At 43.6% G+C, this 17274-nt stretch overlaps 1 protein-coding gene across 2 annotated transcripts in view; it reads right to left on the bottom strand.

Annotated features, from left to right (window-relative positions):
* Nucleotides 1-11908: 11908 nt before the first annotated feature.
* Nucleotides 11909-17274, bottom strand: part of PCGF1 (polycomb group ring finger 1) — a 250912-nt gene continuing 245546 nt past the window's right edge. For both annotated transcript variants that reach the window (XM_085642901.1, XM_085642902.1), the window contains exon 9: nucleotides 11909-12126. In XM_085642901.1, coding sequence (XP_085499027.1) covers nucleotides 12079-12126 — 48 coding nt within the window. In that variant the 3' untranslated portion in view covers nucleotides 11909-12078. The remainder of the gene's footprint in view (nucleotides 12127-17274) is intronic.

Below are 17274 nucleotides of genomic sequence, written 5' to 3'. Positions count from 1 at the left end.
TTTTAACAGTCTCACTAACGCTGAACTCTCTCATACCTCAAGAAACGAACGGGCGCAGCCCAACTAGGTGCTGTACCCACCAGAGCCTATAAAAGAAAGAGAGATGGGACACAATCTAAAAAGGACATCTGTAATTGGAGCTTCGGGAACAGAGATCGTCTTCTATTTTATGCTCTTTCACACCAAGTCGACAGATTCGTGCAAAAATGGCAGTTGTGTTTTTTTTTTAACTCAATTTTTTTTTATTGCTTCATTAACAAAAATCAGTGCAATTTAAACATTAAAATCATGAATAAAAGACACAATTTCCTGTTTCTAAAACAATGTACACCTGTACAAAACGAAAGTTTCTAGGTTACATGAGGTACCAGAACATTGATCCCAAAGATGAACATCTTTTATCATGGTCGCACTGTAGTCATAAACTGATAATATACTATGGTTACATTCCCAAGAATATGCAATTTAAAATATGAACATTATGTAACACAGTGCAAATATGCTATAAAGTGGCTAGGTACAAGAGCTTTAAACATTATGAACCATTGTGCAAATGAACAATAAAGAGTCTATAAGATTTAAGACCTGTTGCCTAAAATGACCTAGAGAGCCAAGGTTTAAATAGTTTGTGCCATTCTGCAAATAGGCATTAAGTTCTTTAGTGTTTTTATATATTCTTTAAAACCTGATTACAACTTTAATTTCTAATCCATTAAAATGACCCTTGGGTTGCAGACACCAGCAATTTTCCAGCATTTGCTAAAAATGGCATTGTTTGACATACTAATGGAATCGACTTGTCCAGTAAACATAAAATAAGAGCCTGATGGGCTGATCTTACGCCACCCTTAAAAAATAAAGGTTGTAAGAGTGCACAGCGTATTTTAAGCAGTTTAAAACACACACATACTATGTGCAATAAGGTTTCACGTTGCCACCCACACAGCCTACATTTAGTACTTGGCCATTGTTGGATCCAAGCCGGCCTGCCCTCCTTAGTTGGATTCATGCCCAGTCTTATTTTTAAGAATGTTTCTTTGACTTGAACCGAGAGATGGGCATTCAGATAAGGCTGGATTCGCAAGGACTGGTGTGAGTTAATCACAAACCATGCATGGGTTTTTGCCACTAATTATTATTATTATTATTATTATTTATTTTTATAAAGCGCATAGTCACCCGGAGGTATCCCAGCGCTAAAAACCCTAATTCAACAAATCTGAGGCCCGGGAGCTAAGAGCAAAAGAGAGGAAGGGTGGGAAATCAAAGCAGGGCGGGGGGCATGGAAGCTAGGGAAAGAGATGTGTTTTTAGCAGCTTCCTGAAGCGCAGATATTGTGGTTCAAGACGTAAGTCATGGGGGAGTGAATTCCAAAGACGGGCAGCTTGTACCGAGAAGCGTCTTCCTCCTGATCGGGCTTTCCTGAATCTCGGGGTATTGATGAGGTTTTCTGCGTTAGAACGGAGGGATATAGTGGTAGTGTAAGGGGTGACAAAATTGCTGAGGATTGGGGGGCCTTGGTTATGCAACGTTTTGTGGACCAGGCACAGGGCCTTAAATTTGACTCTCTCCCTTATGGGGAGCCAATGGAGGAGTTTGAGAGCGGGTTTAGCAGATGATCTGGCCGGGGTGTTTGTGATGATCCGGGCAGCAGTGTTCTGAATTCTCTGCAATTTATTAAGGGTCGCTTCGGGAGCGCCCAGATAAATCACGTTACTGTAATCTAGTCTCGATATTATGAGACCTTGGATTAGCAGTTTTTGGGATTTAGGGGGAAGAAGGGGCAGGACTTTCCTCAAAGATTTTAGAAGACCGAAGCAGGTCCCTGCTACCTTCTTTGCTTGCGGAATAAATGAGAGATCGGAGTCGATCCATACTCCCAAGCTTTTCACCTCTGTTTTTGGGTCAGGGAGAGGACCTAGACAGGCTGGCCAACTATCCAGGGGGAGTGAGGTTCCTTTCGGGCCAAGTATACGGACCTCCGTTTTTGTCCCGTTTAGTTTTAAGGCTGATCTATTCATCCAACGATGAACCTGCGTAAGGCAGTTGAAGAGATCAGCTTTCTGTTGATTGGGATGGGACAAAGACACCACTAATTGTGTGTCGTCAGCATAGCTGACGACGCTCACTCCGAATGGGGTGATAACCTCCCCCATCCAGAAGCGCTCTGGCCTCCTCTACCGCTGCCAGGAGGGCGATGTCCGTGCCCTGCCCTGGTCGGAAGCCCGTCTGGGAACTTTTTAGTTTGTTATTGGCCTCTAGAAACTGCGAGAGTTTCCTTTTGACTAATTTTTCCGCGATCTTGCTGACTCCTGGGAGTAGGGAAATGGGCCTGTAGTTCGCCAGGTTCTCAGGATCGAGAGAAGGTTTCTTCAGTAGGGCTTTTACCACAGCTTTCTTCCAGCTCGAGGGTACGACTCCTTGTTGGAGTGAGGTATTAATCAAATGAGTAAGGGAGGGGATGATAGTGGGGGCTACCTCCTTAAGGATCCGAAGAGGAGCAGGGTCCCTAGGGGAGCCGCTCTTCATGGAGTTGAACGTATTTCTCACTTCGTCTATTGTGACCTGGCCCCATGTGGACAGACAAATGGACGATGTCGTGTATTGGGAAACAATTTCTTCCCCTGGGCTCGAGGGAGGAATTGAGTCCAGAATAAGTCGGATTTTGTCATGGAAGAAATTAGCCAATTTTTGGCATTTCTCCTGGTCTGCTTTAGGGTCGGAAGGAGGTCCCAGTCCTTGTTCTGGGGGTTTTGAGAGCTCTTTAAGGATGGCGTGTGCTTCCTTACTGGAGCATCCCGCTTTTTCTATTCTCTCCTGATAAAACGCGCTTTTGGTTTTGCGAATAGCGATTTTGTAGCTTAGAAGAGAGGTAGAGTAGGTGTTTTTATTGGTTCCTGATTTTTCACGTCTCCAAGCGCGTTCGGTTTTTTTGCACTCTTGGCGCAGAGCTTTAAGCTCTGGAGTATACCATAGAGCGGGGGAAATTCTCTTGGGCTGTTTAAGGGTGGTGGTTTTCGGAAGCATCGTATCAAGGGACGAAGTGATCCAATCACAAAGTTGTTTGTCAGCCGTGTTGGGGTCGAAGGAGAGCTCGGGAATGGAGTCTACAAGAGAAGCAGCCCATTTCTCCGGTGACAATTTGTGCCATTGTCGGTCGGTAACCTGGGTTTTAGGGGTTAGGAGAGTAGGTTTGGGGATTTCCCAGGAAAAAGGGACCAGAAAATGGTCCGTCCATGGTAAAATCACAGGTAGGTTGGTGGTCACCGCTGCTATATTGGTGAGAATAGGGTCCAGTAGCTGGCCCTTCTCATGGGTAGGCTCGTTATTCACTAGATGTATCTTTAAAGATGTTAAGTCGTGTCTGATATCCGAGGCTACTCGATCCGTGGGGTCTAGGAAGTGGAAATTCAGGTCACCTAGTATAAGGAAGTTGGAGGTGGAGGAAGCTAATTGTGATACAGATTCGAATATGGAATTGATAAAATTGCCTGGGGCTCCTGGGGGGCGATAGATCAATAGCCCTGCCAGGGAAAGGGATGAGGAGATTTGGATGGAGAATTGGCCGCTCTCGCAGTCCTCAATACCAGCGTTAGCCATCCTACAGGTGAGTTGTTCCCTGTGAATTATAGCTACCCCGCCTCCTCTCCCTTTAGGTCTATTTAAAGCTTGGCAGAAGTATCCAGTGGGTAGGGCCGTGATGACGTCAGGGTCGGTTTTATCTGATAGCCATGTTTCCGTTAAAAACAGTAGGTCAAGATCCTGATTCTGAATCAAAAGGTTTACTTCGGTAGCATGTTTGGGGAGGGAACGGCAGTTAAGAAGTCCCAACTTCAGGGGGAGTGTGGAAGATTTCAGGGGGGGAGTCGGATTGCATCGAGGACAGAACGAGAAAGTATTACCTGCGGTGAGCGTGTGATAGCAGGTAAGGAAGTTCTTAGGTCGAAGGGAGCGCAATGTATCTGCTGTATACGTCACTCGGTCCTGAGGGCCACCCGGCGGAGTAACGGGGCCTAGGGCCGTCCGGGGCCGGACGGGCCCAGACGGGCTTGCCTTTGGCGCGCCTTCGGCGCGCAAACGGCGCTCCCGCTGCGCTCGTCCGCTGCGCTTCCTGTACTGGCACATATCTAGGTAAGGAGGAGGGCGTGGCCTGAAAGGGGGCGGAGTCAGCGCGCACACCTGGGATGCTGGCGGCAGCTGAGAAGCGCGAGGAAGGGCGTGGCAGCTCTCAATCAGCTGTGCGCCGAAGGCAGAGGAAGCGCTTGAGTGCGTGTTATTTAAAAACACAAGACAACAGTGACACCACACAAAAAGAACGAAATTAGCAGTTTTTTAAAAAACAGAACTATCCAAGAGTACCTCCAGCTCCCGGCTTCCGCCTCAGGACTGGGTCATAGGTTTTGTCTGAGATCGCCAGAACTCCAATGTAATTTATAGTGGTGGGCGGAACTTGCGTAGTCGCGCTACACAAAGCTCCGCGAAATGGTAAAAAATCTCCGCGAGCACACAGAGTTGCGCAAACACACGGAATTGCTCGTTCTGCGCGTTCGCGATGCTTTTTTCCTGTACACGAATGCTGTTCGCGAGCGGAACGGAATTTACTGCCCAGGCCTACTAATTTAAGCTTGGCCAATTGACCTGGGGATCCCAAAATTGATTCATAGGCCTAGATTACTAATAGGTCCTATAGCTTTGCATCTTTAACCCTGGTAATAGGTGAGCCATATAAAATAGTTAGCTGTAATTTTGCTCTCATGACTTTGAGGAGATGGTTGTACCATTGGCATCTCAATGATTTATGGAAGCATTTAAAGGCATAAATTAAGGTTCCGGTTATTGCCTTTAAATCTTCATAGTGACTTTTAAAGGAAACGGTTGTCAAATAATATACCCAGATATTTATATGTCTTTACTACTTCAATTGACCTGCCTTTAGCCCTCCATAAATGAGTCTTGGGTTTCGCCGGGCCGGTTTTCATGATTTTAGTTTATCGAACAGGTGCCATATTCTGCCGGTTCCTTCTTCAGTATTGCTGGCAGTCGTGTTGTGTATAACGAGTCTATTTTAGATTAGAATCAGCTGTACTCTTTCATTTTTATTCCAACATTGAAGTAATTGTATGATGTTACTCATTTTAAATTGTTTTGGCATAAGCAGAGAACAATAACATTTTGTAATGGGTTGGCTATCATCAGGGGAGCAACACTCATTGGGCTCACCGGGCTTCAGCACCCCCCCCCCCCCCCCCCACCGTCATGTGTGTCAGCCCGACTGAGACAGCCTCGCGGGCTGGCGTCCGTCTAATTGCAGCCGGACCAGAGTACTTCATAGGTCTTTAAAAGACCATTTACTCGTTAATGAGGCTTTTGTTGTGTTTTCACCCCTTCTTAAAGCCACTCTGCCTATGGCTGGAAGACTTAGCCCCCCCCCGAAATCTTTTTCAGCCCCCCCCCCCCCCCCCCCCCCCGAAATTTGGCTCTAGTTGCTCGCCTGGCTATCATATATTAAACTTAGACCTAAAACAACTGATAAAACCCCACAGAAAAGGAAACCACCCTCATCAGTGTAAACTTATAAACATTGAAACTCCTGCACAATCACAAACTAAAATGCTATTCATAGAAAGAAAATTGAGAGAGAATAAGTCATTTTTTCTCTCTTTCGGGAGAGACAACACAATATAACTTTGTTATAAAAAGCAGCACCAGGAAAATCCGGTCTAAGATTATTCTGCTTGAGGTCTGCTGTGCGGGGAGATCAATAAAATATTGTTTCTTCTTTCTTTGGTTTCCTCCAGTTGTTTGTGCTCGGATTACAGTGCAGGATTTAGAAGCATGTTTTAGAGCCGATGTCATTATTTTGTACACTGCAGCAAACCTGGGAATATTAGAATCATATTTTATCTTTTGGCAGTGTTTCATTCTATCACTGATTGGTGAAATGGATGTCTCATAATTGTGGCTAATATATACAATTGCAACATTTTCAGTACCGAACTGGAGTAGTCCTTTTTTCCTTTCTATCTGGAATGTTTCAGAACCAAAGGGGTATCAGCTCGGCCCGAGCCGGAAGGTTTGATTGTCTGTTTCCGTGCGGAGCCCGGGGTGTTGTAAGCAGTCTCTCGGTGCCGACCATGGCCAAAAGGCAGTCATGGCCCAGATGCAGTTTGTTTGGAGGAAGAAAGTTTGGGGGCAAAGGGGCTTTATTACTCATGGCACCCTGTCCTGCTGGAACTTCTCCGAACTCCCAACTTAGTCTCCAGTTCCAAGTCAGATTTTTTAATAGAGAAGGCCTACTCCTCTTCCGCTGCCTCCATTTCTTACTGCTCTGTATCTTCTCCGAAGATATCCGGAGTGTGTGCAATGTTCTGCCGCTGCGTGTCCCTTTATCGAGCCCGACGGTTTTGAACCGGAGCGCTGCAAACCACGTTCAAACCAGATGGCAGAAAGAGAACAATAAAGTTGATTCCCATGCGCATAATCCCCAAAAGGAGGAGTACCCTTTCCTCATGACTGGAAAAGACTACTTCAAAGAATAACAACGTGCAAACATCCAGACCCAACACTAGATGGCAGGAGTATGCAAAGCATGTGTATCTACAGCACAAATGCCTTGAACAGCCATTTCTTTAAGGGCTTGGAACTATAATTGAGTTTTGTATTTTAACAATATTTGAAGTGTAATTCATTGTCCAGCGGTCTTTTCAATTCCACTGTAAGAAAGCGACAGTAAGTGAAGATAGCTGGATGTTTAGTGGAATGGCACAAAATAGAACAAGGCACGTGATCAAAGCCTTTGAAAATGGTGCTTTGTCAGATATTTTTCATCACAAATACACCCCCCTTTACCACTGGCATTCTTGTGGCAACAGTGAAAATCAAGACATTACTGTGAGTACTTTCACATTTCAATTGGACACATTTTGATAATTTTCTTCTTCACTTCCTTCCCCTCCACTATTTTGGTGAACAGTTCTCAGGCGAGACACGGATATCTGAATCTAGAGAGTAATAGAAACGGAAGGAAGCGGAAATATGAGGCCAGAGAGGTAAAGAGAATGCTATAGCATAAGAGGTGAGGTAGAGGGATAACATAAGTAGAACTACAGATGAGTTTGAGAGACAATGATATATGTAAGGTTAAGAGAGGTGCAGTAACCAGAAAGGAAGATCCTGAGGGTAGACAAACTAAGAGGCTGGTAGATAAAGTTAGCAGGATAAATAAGCTTCACAGTGAAGGAGAGATGAGGAAAATCAACTATATAGACAGGGTTGGGATACACTGAGGGGTGTCAGAGAGTTAAGGCAGCAAGAGAGGAGAGTTACAGAGAAGTAGCAGCAGACCGCGAGATTGACAGAGGGGTGAGGTAGTGAGAGGAGCACAGTCTAGAGAGCGATAATCTTAACAAAAAAAAGGCAAAATGAGTCGAGTTATAGAAAGACAACTCAGGTAAAAGGAGAAGTAGGGCAGAGAGAAAGAGAGTGCGATTATAGGTACAAAGAGCAATGAGTTGTAGAGAAAAAGGTGTGGTATACAGAGAGAAAGGTGAGGGAGACAGTTTAAAGACGCGAGATGGAGAAATATAGAAAGATGTAGGGAGGTGAGGTAGAGAGGGTGAGTTGAAATAGAGAAGGGGTGCAGAAAGGTTGCAGAGAAGGTAATTATAATGTAAAGAGCCTACTGTGCCCACGCTATAGTCTGGCTCTAGGCCAATATAAATCAAATGAAGGTGGTACTGCTCGTGATAATGTTGGAAGCGGGCTTCACCACATGCGCTTAGAACAGCCCAGGGCACTAGGCAGAGGTTGAAGACCCACCAGAGCATCAAGACATGTAGGTGCCACAAACTCCCCAGCATTCTACCAAAGGAGTACAGATGGGGCAGAAGGCCAAGACAAAGTTGTTATAAATTTCACTTTCCCAATAAAAAGCAAAAGAAGGGGTCCCTTACGACTCCAGTCCGTCTAGGCAGTATTGGCATGCGAGTGATTTTTACTTTAAAACTCTTACCCATCAGCAAATCTTAAAGGCATGCTTCATCAGTTTTGGCGATGCAATCCAATACTTCCACCGCGGGCTTCAACCTGATCTCTTTCAGGGTGCACTTACAGATATGTCAAGGGATCCTAGCATTAAATAGTTAAAAGGCTGCCTGAGGCATACCGGCACAAACTTTATCATCAGAATTTTGCTTGCCAGTGTTAAAAAAAAAAAAAAAAAAAAAAATGCGGACACTTTGTGGGGTCTAATTACCCAAGTATCCTTCCTCGCAGTCTACATGTTTCAACCTTCATAGAGGATACTGTGCTTTCATCAGGACCAGTATTTTAAGGATCCCTATGGTTCTGCCTAAACCTTTCTAGGTCAAACAAGTGGGGAATTACCCCTACTGGCACATCATACTTCCATTCATACCATGCATAGATTTTATGCTTGCGTCCCAACTAGCTAAATCATTGGCGGGTATTTATATATTTAGCTCTTCACTCTTTTTCTATCAACGAGGGAGGAGTGAGGACACTAAGGTGATTGAGCCCAACGTTTCTTTGAAGAAAAAATGATTATAAGAAACTTCACCCTCCTTTAGACCCAGAAGGACCATTGATAAGGTCACAGTGGAGAGCGATAATGTTTATAAAAAAAAAAAAAAAAAAAAGGTCATGCGAGTTAAAGTATAGAAAGCCAACTCAAGAAAAGGAGTAGAAGGCAGAGAGGAAGAGAGTGAGGCAACAGAGACACAACACAAGTGGCATAACAACCAAGGCACCACCAGCATGATCCCATCAATACCCTCACTATCCCATTAGAGGTTTAGCAGGATCCTTCGCTCATCTGGAAATGCTCTTTGTAATTTTAGCAGCACTTTTATACTGATCACTCTTGTAGAGTCTCCGTGGGCCAAAGTGTGATCCTGGTATGTCACAAATCTTAACCAAGAAAGAAAGACTTCCCAAAGTGTAGAAGGTTCATAGGCCTACGGTTGAAGATTGGATCTTAATTTGGTATCACTATCTACTAAGTGGAATAGCTAACGTAGTTAGGGAAGCGCATTGCCGGTCTCCTGTAACAGGCGTGCACAGGGTTGTGGAACACACACGAGTGCTCCTCTTCCCCCTACACCCACCATGTAACTGTCCATTTGATAAGACATTGAACTTGCTTCAGCTCTTGTAGGTCAGTCATGCAACACCAATGATTATAGTAATGACACTTCAGACATGGACAATAATTTAACTAGTTTTATAAAGGTAGGTAGTACTCTATGAGTAATATCAAATATATTTCATGAGGCGACTAGGGCACTGCAGACACCCAATTTTGTGGATACACAATACGACAGTATATGGTGGACTGTAGTTACAATAATGTTGATCACACTGCGGTACAAATAATTGTCTTTGGCTGGGTGGTACCACAGGTGGTCCAGGTACTGTTCACAAACATTTTCCAGATCTCATCTGGCGCCTAGGAATAATTCTAAGGTAAGGAATCGGAGGCTAGAAGTCTATATTAGATCGGATACATTTCAAGAGAATATATTGTACTTAGAATACATCCCATGTATGGAATAAATGTGTGCCCGCATGTCCGCTGAATGCCCTTGTGGCCAATACTTATGCCAAGGCACTGCGAAGACATCTACATTGGGCGCAGGATCTTTACAACATTTCTGACCGGTGTTTTTGACAGTGCTGACCTGGGCTAAACATAAACGCAGGGTTCTAGGCACTCAATATCTACTACAAGGAAGTACAAAACTATTCAGAAGTGTGAGATTTGTGCTGCTGAAACAAGACATTTATTAGTTTTAAAATAGCACTGCATTTTAAGAATGAATGTATGACCTGATGGAATGATATAAGCAGTGGAAGTATCTCAGTGCAGAGTCTCCCTGGGAGTAAGAAAAATAATTTTAAACAAGCATTGGCATAGCCAATAGGTCTCGCTTTTGGGACCTTATAAGTGTTTAGCCATGCAACAGTTGCATAACTAAATACTTATAAGGTCCCAAAAGCGAGACCTATTGGCTATGCCAATGCTGGTTTCTGTTTATTACTGCTCTGTAGTAATGGCGGCACCCGTGCTTTAGCTTAAACATCTTAAGCTAAAGTCGGGTGCCGAGATTTCTTCAAAAGTAAAGAATTGTCTATTTCTTTACTTTTGAAGCAATCTCAGCACCCGACTTTAGCCTAAGATGTTTAAGCTAAAGCACGGGTGCCACCATTACTACAGAGCAGTAATAAACAGAAAAAACAAAAGAATTGGCTCACGGAGAACATCAAAGCGGCAGCAAAATTGAAAGTGATCGCGATCAAGCGCGGCGCGTGCACGCGCACATGCACTGTAGCTCTAGGCTGGCCATGATAGCACTTTTTTTGAACCCTCAAAAAAGTCTCGCCAGACCAGCGCATGCGCTGGGTCAGGCGAGGCCTATAAAGCGTGCAACTTGAGGTCTAGCTTTTCAGATCATAAAAGGTTGAATTTGACACAGTCCTGAAGACAGGTTTGAAATTCCAGCACGGACACATTACAGCCCAGTTAGTCCTGCACTAGGAACGTGTATTTCTGAAATGTAAAAGGCAGATCCTTGGTACTGGCGTGATCTGATGCAATGTTAACAGTGATGGAGAGAAGTAATGATTGACACTTGATAATGACATGTGAATGGCTCTCTGTATACTTGCATGATGTTATGGGTGAATCCTTTAAAAAGATAATTGTTTTTTAGTTTTACGTCACATATGCAATAAGAAAAAATTAGCACGCTCAGCGTTGGTGGCGTAAAATAAGTTGTGGAGGGTATATACATCTCCTTGGATTAATACAGGCACAAAGGAGGAATGTGCAACACCTGGTCACAAGTACAATCATTTGCTGAAGACTACATCTTGTGAGCACACCCAGGATTAACTGCTTGCAGTTCATGTGCAAACAAGCCAGGCCCCACAATCTATTAAATCCAACTTTCCAAATAGCCAACCTCCTGAAGGCAGAGGTTCAACCAGCAGCTCTCCTCTAAGACCCAATTCAGTTTATAACGTCCAAGAGGCAGAGGCTCCACCAGCAGATCTCCCAGGAAGACCCCATTTACTTTAGAACCACCTGGATGCAGGGGTTCAAGCAGAAGTTTTCCTCAAAGACCCCATTCACTTTAGAACTAACTGGTGGTAGTGGTTCAACTAGCAGTTGGCATCGGAAGCCCCATTCAGCTTAGGACCTCCTTGAAGCAGAGGTTCAAACAGCAGGTCTCCTCGAAGACCCCATTAACTTTAGAACCTACTGGTGGCAGAGGTTCAAACAGCAGTTCTCACTAGATGACCTCATTCAGTTTAGAAGCTGCTGGAGGGAGAGGTTTAACCAGCAGTTCTCCTCAAAGACCCCATTCAGCTTAGAACCTCCTGTAGGCAGAGGTTCAGCCAAAAGTTCTCCTCAGAAGACCCTTTTCAGTTTAGAACCTCCTGGAGGCAGAGGTTTTTCTTCCCCGGCTGTCAACGCATGGAGTTCCCCCTCTTTGCAGCGACCAGCATGCCTCCCTTCTTGCCCTAAGAGAAGAAATCAAGGTCCCCATGATGTTCACGTGCATCTTAAGACCACATTGTTTGCAAAGGGTATTTTCAAATGACTGCTCTGAGCAGCAGAAGCAACTATTCGTTAGGTCTCAAATATCACCCGAAAAATACAGTGTTCTAAATATTGTTTAACAATATCATTCCAATAGGTACAGATGTTCTATTACTAATGCCAATGAACGGATATTTTTGTCAACCAGGTTTAGGAAGCAATGTTTAGGATGGAAAAATATATTTTTGTAGCATACATACCCAACCTCATGTAAACTTGACTTCATAATCCTATTCACACAGCAAATAGACTAAGTTCACGTCTTCCAATCACAGAAAAGAGACGCATTTTCAAATGTTTTATTAAAAAAAATAGAGCCATCAGGAAAAAAAGAACCAATTTTACATTAAATAGCTTGGCCGATTGTCCATTTACCAAGAAAGATATATTTCTGTACATAGGCGAATGCTGGTAAAATAGGGTTTCTCTATAGGCACGTGCTGGCAGCGGTGATACTATCTTCTCTTCTCTCTCACACTGTAGTACAGGATCAGTGGTGCAGGCTGCGAAAACAGAGAAAAACAGAACCACATAAACTATAAGACTGCATTCCACACAAAGATGTAATGTCACCATAGCAGTGTGCGCAATTATGGCAAGGCATACCATATACTGTGGGATTCACTGCGTAAAAGCTTGGAGGATTTCAGGGTTGCACAATTACCTTTGTTCCGCTCTGCACAGAACATTACTTATTTGTATAAATGCCACAATGTGCCGCTTTTGAGGTCATTTTATAATTGGCAGGGGAATTCTCCAAGAGAGCTCTGGTGCTGCACCCCTCTGAAACTATTTCCTTCACATTCCTGTGCAAATATTAATTAGATCGATTTATTTAGAGATACGATTGTATCTTTAAACAAATCGATGTTTTTTAAGTCTGGGCTGCCTGTCCCAGGCTGCCTGCCCGCCTCGCTCAAAATCGGGAGACGGAAACCAGGCAGTAAATCAACTTTCTAAACTGTGACCCACAACGCAGGGCTTACTGTTCTAAAGCCCTTCATAATGAATCATTGCCATTGTAGTTTATGGCAGTATTCTCTCTAGCCAGTAACGCAGTCAGTGTCATGGTTTGGGGACTGTAGTCTCTCTCCCTGAGTGAGAGCAGGCATCCGTCATGCCCAGGCATAGATCCCACCCTTTCCAATTCGTCACACGTAGGAGTGGATGCAAGCACGTGTGATCTAGTGCCTTGTTCTCAGTAATGATAAGTGTTATTCTGCTAATCTTCTGTTATGTATTTTGTTCTGAGACCCCTCGCCACGCAAACCTCCCCCACTGTGACACCCCAGGCCATGGCTGCACGCCTCAAGCCCCATTAGAAGTGGAGCTGCAACATGTGTTGCCCTGTGAAATGGATGCAAAAGAGGAGCAGGCCAGGGTTCTTGTTCCCTTGTGAATTTGACAAATATCCAGGTCAATGTCAAAGACGAGAAATGCGATTACAACAGACAGTTATCTGGTGTAGGACATTAAAACTGGACCAACCTTCATGCCCTTACAACATTACGCCAAAAACATGGATTGATTTATGAACGAGTGTTAAAAACGTTAAGGCAATGCATGTCAGCGATTTAGTTCCTCTTATTTCAAGTTTTACTTAATCTTGCCTCCCTCGAGAGACAGCTATTTAATCAGGTTGTCTTTCCTTCTGTATTTTATTCTGTGCATACTTTGAGCTGTGCAGGTGTTTATAAGGGATTTGATTGAGAGCTCTGACTGATGCCAAAACAAAGTGCCGGTCTGTGGGTTGGACTCTCTGCAGAGCACATAGAACAGTGGTAATGTATTCCAGTTGCAATTTTGTGAAAGTGTGTGTGAAGGGAGTGCACAGATGGCAAAATATATACAGCGAAAAGTAAAAGTATTCATCCAACTCGACAGGCAGTGAGGGCTAGAGGTGTGCGCACTGGGGTGTAATACCGCTTAGCCGATTAAGTAGTTCATCCACGCTCAACTTTAAATGGTCCCACCGCCACTGGGCCACAAATCAACAAGAATTCATAACCTATCCTGAAAGGTGCGCCTCAGTTCACAATTTTCACAAATCCCGTTGGCGGGATTTATCGAAACAGCCGAAAGAGAAGGAGCGCTGGATTTGAACGCGCTACTAGTCAGTAAACTTCCTCATTAATAGGATGGATGGAACTGGAAATTCGGAGCACATTATCAAAACATAATTTGGATTCCTGATGATGTCCAAGTGTGGACGAAACGCGTCGGCTGATTGATTTGTTACTATATTGTGTGGATCAAACACTTTGATAGCTTTTTTAAATAAACCACAGAGCTTGAAATTCATCAAAGACTGCCTATGAACCTTATTTTTTTTGCACAAAACCAATACGTAAATATTAGATTTGTGAACATTGTGAACTGAGGTCCTCCTTTTAGGATAGGTTATGAACAAAACTAAAAGTAAAATACATTGCTTGAATGTGAGTCAGTGCAGTGTATGTTTGGACGTGGTCAAGTGAGGGAGATGCAAGCAAGTACATTCGGGGAAGTGTGAAAAGATGGTGTTAAAGAGGACAGAGAGGTGGATGGAGATGTTCAGTAATCTTTTCAATTTTTTCTTCTGGAGGAGGATCCAGCCTGGACCCCACATTTGTTCGTTAGGCTTGCCTGCATTGTTCACTACATAAGTCACGCCAAACTTTTACGATGCACCACATTCAAATGTCACCAGCCGCCACTGATAATTGGTTAGATATTGGGAACCCTACAGATTGGATTGGATTGCATTAACTTAGCTCTTGGCTTGTGGTAAGTGTGTGCACAGAACAATGCACTTTAATTTATCAATGATGTGATAATCTGGCACAAAATTGAGCAGTTGTGCTGAAGGGCCAATGTGATTCTGGCACATCGATAGGCAGCATAACTGCTATGAGGGGTCTAATCTAGCATGTACACCAAGTCCTAAGCTTGTCCCTTGAAGCAAATCTAGTCCTGGGCCCATTTTGGAAACCACTGCCTGTTCAGGAGCACAAGATGGAAGCAGGGTTCCTTTTCCAGATAGTGGAAGTGTATTGCTAACATTCCCCAGACTGAAGGGAGGGAAGCTGGCCACTGAACTGGGAAAATAAAGAGAGACAGCTATTTAATCAGGTTGTCTTTCCTTCTGTATTTTATTCTGTGCATACTTTGAGCTGTGCAGGTGTTTATAAGGGATTTGATTGAGAGCTCTGACTGATGCCAAAACAAAGTGCCGGTCTGTGGGTTGGACTCTCTGCAGAGCACATAGAACAGTGGTAATGTATTCCAGTTGCAATTTTGTGAAAGTGTGTGTGAAGGGAGTGCACAGATGGCAAAATATATACAGCGAAAAGTAAAAGTATTCATCCAACTCGACAGGCAGTGAGGGCTAGAGGTGTGCGCACTGGGGTGTAATACCGCTTAGCCGATTAAGTAGTTCATCCACGCTCAACTTTAAATGGTCCCACCGCCACTGGGCCACAAATCAACAAGAATTCATAACCTATCCTGAAAGGTGCGCCTCAGTTCACAATTTTCACAAATCCCGTTGGCGGGATTTATCGAAACAGCCGAAAGAGAAGGAGCGCTGGATTTGAACGCGCTACTAGTCAGTAAACTTCCTCATTAATAGGATGGATGGAACTGGAAATTCGGAGCACATTATCAAAACATAATTTGGATTCCTGATGATGTCCAAGTGTGGACGAAACGCGTCGGCTGATTGATTTGTTACTATATTGTGTGGATCAAACACTTTGATAGCTTTTTTAAATAAACCACAGAGCTTGAAATTCATCAAAGACTGCCTATGAACCTTATTTTTTTTGCACAAAACCAATACGTAAATATTAGATTTGTGAACATTGTGAACTGAGGTCCTCCTTTTAGGATAGGTTATGAACAAAACTAAAAGTAAAATACATTGCTTGAATGTGAGTCAGTGCAGTGTATGTTTGGACGTGGTCAAGTGAGGGAGATGCAAGGAAGTACATTCGGGGAAGTGTGAAAAGATGGTGTTAAAGAGGACAGAGAGGTGGATGGAGATGTTCAGTAATCTTTTCAATTTTTTCTTCTGGAGGAGGATCCAGCCTGGACCCCACATTTGTTCGTTAGGCTTGCCTGCATTGTTCACTACATAAGTCACGCCAAACTTTTACGATGCACCACATTCAAATGTCACCAGCCGCCACTGATAATTGGTTAGATATTGGGAACCCTACAGATTGGATTGGATTGCATTAACTTAGCTCTTGGCTTGTGGTAAGTGTGTGCACAGAACAATGCACTTTAATTTATCAATGATGTGATAATCTGGCACAAAATTGAGCAGTTGTGCTGAAGGGCCAATGTGATTCTGGCACATCGATAGGCAGCATAACTGCTATGAGGGGTCTAATCTAGCATGTACACCAAGTCCTAAGCTTGTCCCTTGAAGCAAATCTAGTCCTGGGCCCATTTTGGAAACCACTGCCTGTTCAGGAGCACAAGATGGAAGCAGGGTTCCTTTTCCAGATAGTGGAAGTGTATTGCTAACATTCCCCAGACTGAAGGGAGGGAAGCTGGCCACTGAACTGGGAAAATAAAAAATGGGCCCCATTAGTAATTCAATAAGGACCTTTTGCTGCAAAATGCTTATGCTTAGGGTTCAAGTACAGCAATGTGGTGTCAGGTGAGAGTACAGTTTCTATTTTTCCAGTGTCAAGGGTCCTTTCGAAGAGCCTATCCTTGAGTCTCTCTGCCTGATCACTGTCGGGTATGGCGTTTCTTAGCTAGGTGCAACATGCCCACACTCCTTTGAGCCTCTTCTGGGAGTGCGCAAGTCTGCAGACTGGTAACTAATTCTTCCTTCTATTCCAGGAGATCCTCATCAATAGGCATAAGAACTTAACATAATCGCAAGCCTTCCAAATAAGGAGCAGAGGAATGAAGAGAGAAACATTTTTTTAAAATAAAATCACGTTAACAAAGCCTTGCCTATCTGGGGGCCAGCCCTAGAATATGATTCAAGACAGTGTCTTGTAACTGTAGGTAATGACCCAAAATGGACGCTCAACACACTTCTAAAATGGGAACATTTCTCAGTAGACCCATTGTAGCTTATTTGTCCCAACTAGAACAGGCTTTAGGCCTGCCTGGAAAAGACTTAGAGATTTGGTAAGAGAGTAAAATACAAGACACTATTTTAACACAAAATGGATTGTTTCAGGGTGGCTAAACCCATGCAAACAGTCCATAATTCAAAAACAAAATATAAGACGGTCCGAGATTCAAATTTTGTCTAGCTAGAGCTCTAACACTCTTTATACTTTTTACATCCAGAGTGTAAAAAGATCTCTCCACTTCAAAAGATTATTATTTAAATAAAAAAAAAATGTTGTTAACAATACAGTCTAATAGACATAATATATTACTATTTTGGAGAAGAAATTGGAATAAGTTCCTCTCGCCACGTGGGGTACATGGCAGCACAGGGGGGGTTGAACCTCACAGAATATGGGCTGATGTTATAGCTACTGGGAAAGCAGCGTTCAAAGTTAGATGTGTAAGGATGCATTTGGTATCAGTTCAAAGGGAGGCCCAATTAGTTTAGAGAGGACTATGTTAAATTCCCAAAGTGGAGAAAGAGTTCTAACAGGTGGAAAGACCTTTTACCACAGGCGGTCTGAAAAAAG

This window comes from Triturus cristatus, chromosome 2_2 (genome assembly GCF_964204655.1).
Source record: "Triturus cristatus chromosome 2_2, aTriCri1.1, whole genome shotgun sequence".
Classification (NCBI taxonomy): domain Eukaryota; kingdom Metazoa; phylum Chordata; class Amphibia; order Caudata; family Salamandridae; genus Triturus; species Triturus cristatus.
Note: the sequence above shows the minus strand (reverse complement) of the source record. Positions and strands in the feature narration are given on the sequence as shown.